The 10,983-nt window shown below is 48.0% G+C and overlaps 1 protein-coding gene across 4 annotated transcripts; it reads right to left on the reverse strand.

The window, feature by feature from the left end:
• Positions 1 to 941: 941 nt before the first annotated feature.
• Mas1 (MAS1 proto-oncogene, G protein-coupled receptor) lies at positions 942 to 10,519 on the reverse strand. Of its 4 annotated transcripts, XM_060373209.1 has the most exons (4): positions 10,228 to 10,519; positions 9,140 to 9,247; positions 6,045 to 6,236; positions 942 to 2,690 (listed from the first exon to the last, which is right to left on the reverse strand). In XM_060373209.1, the coding sequence occupies exon 4, from the start codon at positions 2,652 to 2,654 to the stop codon at positions 1,680 to 1,682; it is 975 nt and encodes a 324-aa protein (XP_060229192.1). In that variant the 5' UTR covers positions 2,655 to 2,690; positions 6,045 to 6,236; positions 9,140 to 9,247; positions 10,228 to 10,519; the 3' UTR covers positions 942 to 1,679. The 4 variants fall into 4 exon arrangements, with proteins under 4 accessions (XP_060229192.1, XP_060229194.1, XP_060229193.1 ...); XM_060373211.1 differs by lacking the exon at positions 9,140 to 9,247 and having other exon boundaries at positions 10,262 to 10,519; XM_060373210.1 differs by lacking the exon at positions 9,140 to 9,247 and having other exon boundaries at positions 6,045 to 6,233.
• Between the last annotated feature and the right edge of the window lie 464 nt (positions 10,520 to 10,983).

Genomic DNA, 10,983 nt, shown 5'->3' on the forward strand with positions numbered 1-10,983 from the left:
CACATGACTGGCATTGTCACTTCCGAGAAAGAAACAAGGTGGAGAGGGCAGCACGGGAGAGTCCTCCGTCCGGAGGGCACCTGCCCTGCGAGTACACACAGTGGAGACAAACACTAATGGCTCGTTTGCGGATTTGAACATTTGCCTGAGTGAAGAACCGCAGCAAGAGCCGCCATCTCGGTGAGACTCCCGGAAGGAAGGTCGGGAGATTGGCTAGAGTCAAAATCCAACCAGTCACGTCTGGGGGGGGTAGCAACTCAGAGCAGGCAGGAGAGAGTTTGCCTGAGCCTGTACTCAGGCCCAGGAGGTCCCGCAGAGGTCAGTCTTGGGGGAGGGCATCCGGATCCCTTCAAGATGTGCTGGCATCCTTGTGAGCTCCCTCCAGCAGCCTCCTTCTCCGAATGATGAAGCCTGGAGGCTGGGGTGAAACACTCGCCACGCAAGAGTGAGGACCAGAGTGCCCCATGCCGAGTGGCCATGGGAGCCTGTCCGTAGGCCCGGTGTTTGGGAGGTGGAAACAAGGATCCTTGGGGCAAGCTAGCATGCTAGACTACCCCAGGTGGCGACCCTAGATTTGACTGAGAGCCTGCCTCAGTGAGTAAGGGGGAAGGCAACGGAAGACTTCCTGTAGCCTCGGGCATCTGTGCGCACTCACACGCACGTGCCTCCACCAAACATGCAGCCACACATATTCACATGTATGTGAGCTGCATGTGTGTGAATTGTATGCACGCACACCCGCCCACACAGAGCCTCGGGAAAAAGAGGCTTGGGGTGCAGGGATGTTTATGAGACTGATGGCAAGAACTTCATAGCTATAAATAACCCATCACTGTCTGGGAACAGGTCTTCAAGAGCACAACAGTCCTCAGGTCTCCTGAATTAAGTTGCATTTGTGAAATTGTATATGCTAAAAAAAAAAAAAAAAAAATCAAAACATAGGCTTTCATTTCATGTATTATTCCCCAAGGCAAGGAAAGCCATGGGAAACTCTTCCAGGAGGAAACAAATGTTTGTTTGTTTGTTCCCAGAACTGAAACGATGTCCCAATACGTGGCTGCCTAGACCGTAACAACTGTTGATGTTTCAGCAGAGGTGTTATACCATGAAAAGCTTGCATGCTACGAGGAAAAGAAAAAAAAGCTTTGGAACTCTACATTCAGTGTTTAAAAACACAAGGTGATATTTGTATAAGCACTTTGTGCTTTAGAGCAAGGATAAGGGGAGACGGACATTTGTTGAATTTTGACAATGAACCAGGTGCTTTGCCTACCTCATCATACTAAACAGGGTGGACCGTCACTGTCCCCACTGAGGGAGGAAATAAGGCTGCCCAAAGCCACTTGCCCAAGGTCACATAGGGGGGAACAGCAGTCATTGCGTGGCTTCCCCAGGTACTCCAGGTCACCTTTGGGATACTTCCTGCTGGAGCGTAGTTCATTGCTGATCACTACTAGACAGCTAAGAGAAGAATGAATCTTTGATAAGAATGGAACCGACAGAGCGCCGTCGTGTATGGAGGCATTCCAGAGATAGAAGCTCACCATCAATTAAACCCCCGTGCATGTGGGAAGCTTCCCTTCTGTGTCATATTTAGGAGATTTAAATGGACTTAAATTGCAATCCAAGCACAAATGGAAAGCAGTCCACTGTTTCTGCTCACAATCCCGTCTAGGTCCTCAGACCACGGTCTCGATGGAGACGGCGTTGCCATTGCCCTCCTGGCGTCTGGGCTGCGTTTCGTCTTTGAAAGCCCGTGTCAGAACCACCTTTAAGGACTCTCTGAAGCGCTTCTTCTTGCTGCTGCCTACAAAAAAGTAGATGAAAGGGTTGGCGCTGCTGTTGACAGTGGAAAAAAGCAGGGAGATGTTATGCAGGTTCCCAAAGGCCGACCAGTACTCATAGTATACTAGGTAGAGAACCCGCATGGGCATGGCGAAGATGAGGAAGATGATGATGGTGACCATGATAACGATGTACAGCTTCGAAGAGTGGGAGGCCCTTGCGTTCCTCCGAATCTTCACCACCAAGAGGGTGCTGGACACCAACATGAGCGGCGTGAACACCAGGAAGCTGAGGATGGCTATAAAGATGATGACGGCCCGGCAGTCACTGTGGGAGTGGCTCTCTTCCCCGCTGTCAATACACATGACATACTCCATGGTGGTCACCAAGCACGAAAGTGCCCACAGGAGGGCACAGACGAATGCCGACTGGTGCTTCGGGCGGTGGCATCTGTACCAGATGGGGTAGAGGACCGACAGGCACCTCTCCACACTGATGGCTGTCAGCAGATAGAGGCCCGTGTTGTAGCCAAATAGAAAAGTCACGGACAACGTGACGATTGTGTAGTAATGGCCAGAAGAGAGTTCATAGTCTAAAGCATAGTCGATGGACAGAATGAAAATACAGAACAGGAGCGAGATATCAGCAATGGACAAGTGGGTGATGTACACAGTGAAGGGGTTTCTCCTCATCCGGAAGCAGAGGAACCAGAGGAGGATCCCGTTCTCCACAAAGCCCAGAGGGGAAATGCTCATAATGACCCAGTGCGCTATGGGAATGGGTGGGGGTGAGCCCCGCAGGGAGGCATTCCTGCTGGAGGTGTTCACGGCTTGCTCCTCAGCAAAAGATGTCATATTTGACTGGTCCATGAGGAGGCCTTGGGCTGGGCTGCTTCAGGTAATTTTCTGTAAATAAGTCAAGCAAACAAAACCGATAAAAACTGGAGAATAAAATAAAGGAGATAGCTTGGAGGCATGGCTCAGTTAGGAAAGTGTTTGCTTTGCAAGAACTAGGAACTGAGTTGGATCCCCTAAACCAACATTTAAAAAGCAAACAACAAACAACCTAGGTATGGGGCCTGGAGACATGGTTCAGGGGTGCAAAGAACCTGGGTTTCAGTTCCCAGCACCCACGTAGAGGCTTCAATTCCCAACAATCTGTAACACCTCTTCCAGGGGCTCTAGCGACCTCTTCTGGCTCCTGTGGGCAGTGCATGCAGATAAAACACACAAAAGCAGATATCTATTTTAAAAGCTAGATGTGGTGGCACACATCTCAGCCCTGGGGAGACGGTTAGGGGAATCCATCGGCCTTGCTGGCTAGCCAGCCTAGCCTAAATGGCAAATAATAATAATTATTATTTAATAATAATCCTATTTGGGCTGGAGAGGTGGCTCAGAGGTTAAGAGCACTGGCCGCTCTTCCAAAGGTCCTCAGTTCAATTCCCAGCAACCACGTGGTGACTCACAACCATTTATAATGAGATCTGGTGCCCTTTTCTGGCATGCAGGTGTACATGCAGACAGAACATTGTATACATAATAAATAAATAAATCTTTTTAAAAATCCTATTTAAAAAAAAATGCAAGTCACCCAAGGAACAACACTCAAAACTGACTTCTGGCCTCTACACATATACCCACCCACATGTGTACCTGCACACCTATGAGCACACAGAGAGAGAAATAAAGTAAAATAATAAAATAAAATAGAAGAGCGACATTCAGCTATGAGCCATAACCCTGACATTGTGGATAGAAAGTTGAGAGGTTGGAAAGATTGCTCAGTGTCTAAGAGCACATGCTGCTCTTGCAGAAGACCCAGGTTCAAGTCCAAGCACCCACACTGGAGGCTTCTAAACAACCTGTAACTCCAGTTTCAGGATATCCAGCATCCTATTCTGACCTCCCAGGATACCTAGCATATGGTACTCAAACATACATGCAGACAGAAAAGTAAGTAAACCACTCACACACACTAAACATAAATAAATAGGGGCTGGAGAGAGGACTCGATGGTTAAGCACTTGCTACTCTCACAAAGAACTTGGGTTCAATTCCCAGCACGGCATGGTGGTTTACAAGCATCCAAATGGGGTATCTGATGCCCTCTTCTGACCTCTACAGATACCAAGCATGCAAGTAGTACATACACATACATACATACGTGCAGGCAAAACACTTATCCAAATAAAGTTAGATAAAATAAATATTTGTAAAAGAAATAAAAATAGGCCAGTGGAATTTATTCTGGTGGTCTATTTTACTTAATACAATGAGTTCATAATAGCATTTCATCAAATAACCAATATGAAAATTAAAATGCAAAAAATGAAAATAAATGGATGTGTCTCCCACATGCATTTTGGGATGAGCCACATTTCCCGTGCTCGATAGGGGCAGGTGACCGGTGTCCACCCTGTAGAATATGACACATCCTTAGCTTCTTGTGCTGATAGGAGCAGGTGGCCACTGGCCAACCTGTGGGAGAGCTCGGGCTTCGAACTGTCACAAAATGAAATTTCTCATTCAAAGATGGGTCCTTAGGAGCAAACCCAAACCAAATACTGGGAATGTGTGAAACCAGACCTAGGCTGGTTCTTAGGGAAGGCAACAGGGCCATCCTGCTTCTCAGGCAAGGCTCACACACCTGGGTCCTTCTAGACCGTGAAGGCAATCAGCTCCTGGCTTCTCTCCTGAGAAAGAGGGCTCTCCCATGTGATCACAATCATGGGGTGAGATGGATCCCCACCACTGTGCCTGTCTCCCTTCCCATCTCCTCACTTCTGAGCTCAAAATTCATAGCCTGCTCCCCCATACTCTGAAAAGACAGGTCCCACACTCTGCTTTTATGATCCAGTTTTTATTTCCATTCAACTTTTTCTCCCTTTCCGCAAAAGCTTCTAACTAAATTCACTAAAATAGTTGAGAAAGCTGTTTGAACACTTTAAGCCCAGTTGTATCTGAAAATCAAACCGACCTTAATCAATTCTAAAGTTAGAGATTTATCTTTGTGATGGTGAAACAGGCTTTCTCCATTCTTTCAAGATTTAATTGTAAGTCATTGCAGAGTGTTAAAAATAAGAGCCTCTGCGTAGTTTTGCTGGGGAGAAAGAACTAAATCTAATTCAATTTGGTGAGTGGAATGAAGGAGAGCTTGCCAAGACCAGGCAAGCACACAGCAAGGCAGCTTTATACGGTTTTGAGGGGGAGCCTTACATCACCGGGTCTTGAAGGGTCAGTAGGAGTTTGTTTGCTGAATGGGGGGGGGGGGGAGTGGAGACATTTTAAGAAAAAAGAGCACTACAGACAGGGACATGCATGATGGCAGGAGGTACAGAATGTCCCTGCTAGCTTGACATGATAGCTTATGTCTGTAATCCTAACAGTCAAGAAGCTGAAACAGGAAGATCATTACAAATTCGAGGCCAGCCTGATCTATACAGTGAGTTCCAGGCTAGCCAGGGCTATGTAGCAAGACCCTGTGTCGACCCCAGCACCACAAAAAAGAATGGTTTTAGCCAGCTGGGCATAGTGGTGCCAACACTTGGGAGGCCAAGGCAGCAGCAGAGACAGATGGATCTCTGTGATTTCCCTGGGGAAACAGCACTCCCTTCTGCCCAGGGCATCCCAGGGAGTAAACCGGTTTTCTCATGAATTACATAGTCAGGCTAATTTTTATCATGGAGTTGGAATGTAAATAGTTAAATTATGAAAACTAATTCTCATTCAAAACAATAACAATTATAATCTCTCCATTGTTTAGTTATAGTGAGAGTTTACTTCAATGAACACATTGCTAAAAAAAAAATAATCACATCGCAAATGTTCTGAACCAACAGGAATTTCTAACTGTCCAGTAGCAGTTTGGGAGGCCTGGGAGCCAGCTGGCCCTGTGTGCCGGCCACTGCAATCCCCATCCTCTTCAAGGCTCCTGGTGTCTTGTCTGTTACATGTCTGCTGTGGCTAGCCAGGATATTTGAGGTTGAGGTGGGCGAGGTGAGTGGAGCTGTAGTTGCTGCTCACTGGCAAAGCACTCTAGCTTGGAATTTACTCTAGCCACAATGAGGCTTTCCCAAGAGCCCACAGACACCCCATGACTGAGCTGCCTGATGAGGGGCCACACCTGCCTGACAGGATGATCAGTCTGGGGCCACTTCCTGTCCCCAGGTAGACCCAGTTCTAGGACTGCGGGCTCTTTGTCCAGACAGGTGAGTCATCTTGTGATAGAGTGACTGTAGTCACGGGCTGTGTGTTTACCTGGCTGGCGGTGACCATCCGAGGAGAAGGACAGCTTGTCCTATCAGGTCTTGGTATAGAACACAGTGGTGGGAACCTCAGTTGGGGACAGAGCAAGAGAGGACCGGAACAGGTGGTGGCATCGTTAGTCAGTTGCATGGGCAGCATCCCAGACTCTTGTTCCCTCCTCCCTGCTCCTCATGGACGCGTCTCCTAGGGAGAATGAAATTTACTGGAGCATAAGAGGGCAGACATAAAGGCTTTAATATCCAAAGAATCCTTCCTTGCTGCCTAACTATGGACGTTCATCACCAGTGTGGGAGGGCTGGGAAGAAAGCCAGTGTCACCCTCATTTAACAAGGAAGAAAATTAAGGATTGATGCCAAGCTTGGATCCTCTGCAAGACACAACCCCACAGGGGCTCCACCAACCACCACTGCTTCATGGCGGCTGGCATTCCCCGGGCAATGCTCACAGATCCTAATCAGAGAGCTGGCCAGGTCTCCTGTTTCCACTCAAGCCTGTTTCCCACTCAGCAGAGAAGAAAGCATCGGTTTAGCCAAGCCTCTCGCTTTACAGGCAAATGGAAGCTAGAGAGATCGGGGAGATGGACAAACAGCAAACAGTGCAGAATCCAGCAAGCTGGGAGCCCTGACCCAGCCCTAGCTTCCTCACCCTGCTGCAGGCCTTCCTGTGCTTACATTTTGTATTCCACTTTAGGCCGACATTAACCTCCTATCTGAGGACTTAAGGCACCTTATTCCCTCATGGAGGGGACTCTTTTCCCTAGGTTGGATTTTAAATTATGATCTCATCTGTAGTGGGAACAGGATTCCTGTACCTTCTTCATACTGAAAGTCTATTGTGATGCTCATGTTTGTAATCACAGAGGCAGGAGGATTACTACAAGTTGGAGGCCAGCCTGGTTTACAGTTCCAGGAAAGTCATCAAGAAGCAGAATGGTCGTTGGGGACAGATCAAACCACTCCCACCTACAGAAAAGTCCCCCCCCCTCTAAAAAAAAAAAGCCATCCTAATGGGCTCTTCTATAAGCCACTTAGCTATGATACAAGATAGTGGCTTCTACATATACCAGGGAAGCTCAGAATTATAGCTGCCTAAACAAGGTCTGAAAAAATGACAGCACCAGTTGACATGCCAACATAGATGGGGGAAATATTACAAGACTTTATCCCTAGATGAAAAGCTACAGATTATTAATGGTTGCTGAGAAAGGGAAACTCCATCTTCTCCAGGAATGAGTCCCCTGAAACACATTCCGTACAAGCAACACTCAAAGGACTCAAGGTTGTATGTGTAAATGTATATGTATATGTGTAACAATAATAATTAAAGAATAAGAGGCTATAAATTTGAGAGGGAATGGGGAAACAAGAGAGGAGTTAGAAATAGGAGAAAGGGTTGAATTACGTAAATATGGTACTCATATGTGAAATTCTAAAATAATAAATAAGATTTTATTTTTTATTCTCTCTCTCTCTCTCTCTCTCTCTCTCTCTCTCTCTCTTTCTCTCTCTCTCTGTGTGTGTGTGTGTGTGTGTGTGTGTGTGTGTGTGTGTACCTGAGCGCAGTGCCCAGAGAGGCCAGAAGAGGGCTTCAGACCTCCTGGAGCTACATGGTTGCAAGCTGCCCAGTGTGGGCTGTGAACTGAACCGGGGTTCTCTGCAAGCTCAGCGCACGCTCTCAGCTGCTGACCCATCTCCCCGGCCTCAGATCTGCCTTTCGTTATTGTGGTTGGCGCAGCCGCAGCAGCCTGATTTGAAGCCACTTCCACGGGGTCCCTTTTAAGTACGACCTCACCTGTCCAGCCTCAAAACACTGAAGAAGCACTACAAATTTCATAGTTCAACAAGGGACCAGCCTCCAGAATGGGGATGCGGGGGGAGGGGGGCTCAGGCGAATGCGCATGCTCCTTGTCTTGTGCCAGAGCCCAAGCGTAATACCCCCTAATTGCCCTTTGCCTATTGCGTAGTGTAAATGGCAGCCGTTTCTTCTTATTCCCATGCCATTCGTCAAGCCAGAGCTTCTTCCTTTCCTTTTGGGGAGACTAGAGTCTACTTGGATGTGGTTCCAGGCCCTCTGCAAGGTTCCCCTAGGACCTAGGACCTAAGAGTGGCAAGGGCCTAGAATGTGGTGAGCCTCATTGCCGAGAATGGTCTTTGTTTTCTCGGTAGATGTGGCAGAGACTGCAAAAGAGGCTTTGTCATGCACATCACAGTGCAGAGGTCTCTGCTGTCTGTGCCGAAAGCCTCCTGGCTCGGGAGCTCAGCTTTCAAGCCAGCTGATCACAGATGCAAAGCCTAAGCCAAGCAGCCCGGCCCCTCTGGACTTCAGATCCTCCACATAATTAGCATTTTAACGTGTTTCTGGAAGGCTGAGATATGAGAAAAGCTAGATACTGAAAATCTAAAGATTGGAACGTTCTTTGCCAAGATGAGCTTTGTGGAAATGTCAGGCTGAGATAATGAATCAGCAAGCAGGGAAAACAAGCATGGTGGGTTCCCATAACAGTGGAAGGATGGGACTTTGCATAGCCAGATCCTGACAGCTCCTTGCAGGACTTCCACTCATGTCTCCCTGGAAGCTGTGAGGAGTGGAGCACAGTGGAGCTCATAGCAGAATCAAGGAGAATGAGTCGGGACAGAAAAAGCTTAGATTCCTTACCTAGGCCAATGAGAGAGCGCCACAGATAAAGGCACTTGCTGTGCAAGCCTGATGACCCGAGTTCGATTCCCAGAACCCACTAAAGGTGGAAGGAGAAAACCGACGCCATAAAGTTATCCTCTGACCTCCCCACACATACGCACACACAATGATAAGGCATTTTAATGTTTTAAAATAACAAATGTCATGTCTTTGTGTGCATTCTTTAGAAACTCAGAAATAGGTCCCCTTCCATATTCCTGCTCACTAACAGTCTTTCCTGAGCCCCAGACTTCTATTCTGAAGCATCCCTTCTGGGGGGAGGAATGGGAGGGAGAGAAAGAGAGAGAGAGAGAGAGAGTGTTTGGGGAAGGAAAAAAGATAGAGGCAAAAAGAAAGAAATAAGAGAAACAACAACAAAACTAGGGGTTGGAGGAGTATGTATCCAAAACCTGCTTCGGTTCCCAGGCAACCACAGAGGAGCTGATTCCAGGCAGGACCTTCTTTGGTGTGTAGATGCAAAGAAAAGGGTGCTTTCTTCTGTGTGTGTGTACACTAACCTGCACAAATAGAAAGCCATTTGTGAGACAGAATCTCCGTGGCAAGGAAAGGCACTGAAGGGAATGTTTGGGGTAGGAACACCTGTCCTCGGTTAAGCAGATCTTCACATCACTCTAATCCATAGGCACCTGAATATAGAACCAAGAACAGGTCCCTCTTCTGTGCATGCAGGAGAACCAACTAAGTTCACTGTTATCAAGGGTGGAAGGGAATTACCTCTCCTCTGGGGCATTTGGCATGCCTGGCAGTTCGGAGTTCAAGCAGAGTTGAGTATGCTTTTACATCTAGTGGCTAAATGTAGGACAGCCCCACAACAGAACTTTCCCATCTTCAAATGTCCAGAGTACTGAGGTAAGCCTCCCTACTCCAGAGGCCAGCTTCTGATCACCTTATTGTCACATACAACAGTGTATCACTAGCTGGTACCCTTACTACTTGCCAAATCACCCTGCCCACCCTGGCTGGCTGGGAAATACTGCTAAGACACCCCAAAGACTTCTTAGGGCATACTCTGTCACCCCTGGGCTGGACAGAGCTTTGCAAACATTGGTGCCTACTAAGGAAAGCAAAGAGAAACCAGCCCTGCTTGCTTCTAGCCATGCCCAGTGGCTATGTCAAGCAGTTTCTACACAGGAATCAAATACTGTGATAGCCCTTTCAGGCCCCGGTCCCTCTCTTATCCCTGAAGCAACCTTGAAAGCACCCACATCCACCATTCATCCACCTGTGAATCAATCCTATAATTCTTCCATATCTTCCCAGTCATGAGGCAAGACGACAAAGCTATGGTAGAAGTTTCAGCCCTAAAGTTGGGAAGCAGCATCCGGGAACAATTGCCCCAGCAGACAAGCAAAGTTCCCAAGACAAAGCAGTGGGGGACAGAAGTTTTTGCCAACACACACTGACAGCAAATCTCACTCCACAAGAAGCACAGAAATCGCTGCCGGGGTGACAGCTCCCAGAACGGGGGAGATCTTACTGTACTTGTCAGGAGCATCTGAACAACTGCACACCGGAGCACAGACTCGCTGGTGTCCTTCGCTCAGGAAGGGTCAGAGGTGACAGCAGGGAGACAGCTCCTTTGAGTCCCGTAGCATTCACACCCAGCCAGCCTGCCAGGGCCCCGGTCCCAGCATCTCCAAGGACGGCTGCAGACTAGTCTCTGAAGTCAGAGCTCCTCTCCCACTGCTGAAAATATTTGAGCTGCGCCAAGCAGATGGTCCCACGCTTATCAGCAGAAGCCGCACTTCAGATGGCATCATCGCTGACACACAAGTGAAAATCTGTACCCTGATCCATAGTGGGAACGAGCCAGGGATAGCACAGGGTGGCTTCTCATCTTGAGCTACCAGGGCCAGCCTGGGCTAAGGAAAACAGTGCTCCTGTGACATGCAGGAAAGGGCAGAATACATAGAACCATTCCAGTTCCTAACTGAGCTCGGAAGTAATCATGTGGCCTGCACTGAGCTCTTGAAAACTCAGTGTTCTTCGCTGTAAAATGGATTGTTAATATTGCCTCAAAAGGGTGTAGGGACGAAAAGGGATGCGTATGTGGGAGGCACGTGGATAAATGATTCTATACTCATTCCCCCTTACAAGTCCCTGGAGTATGACATGAACAGTTTAGAGCAGGAAGCTGGGCTGAGGTAACGGAGAGGAAGGGAAGCCACGGAACTGGGGTCTGTGTAGAGCGGTATGTCTGTCCTGAGGCAGCACCCAAGCAAATTCCTTCCCA

Source organism: Meriones unguiculatus, chromosome 20 (genome assembly GCF_030254825.1).
Source record: "Meriones unguiculatus strain TT.TT164.6M chromosome 20, Bangor_MerUng_6.1, whole genome shotgun sequence".
Taxonomy (NCBI): domain Eukaryota; kingdom Metazoa; phylum Chordata; class Mammalia; order Rodentia; family Muridae; genus Meriones; species Meriones unguiculatus.

Bases quoted from the DNA above. Each gene is read 5' to 3' on its own strand.
- Mas1 (XM_060373211.1), bottom strand. From the start codon at position 2,654: ATGGACCAGTCAAATATGACATCTTTTGCTGAGGAGCAAGCCGTGAAC.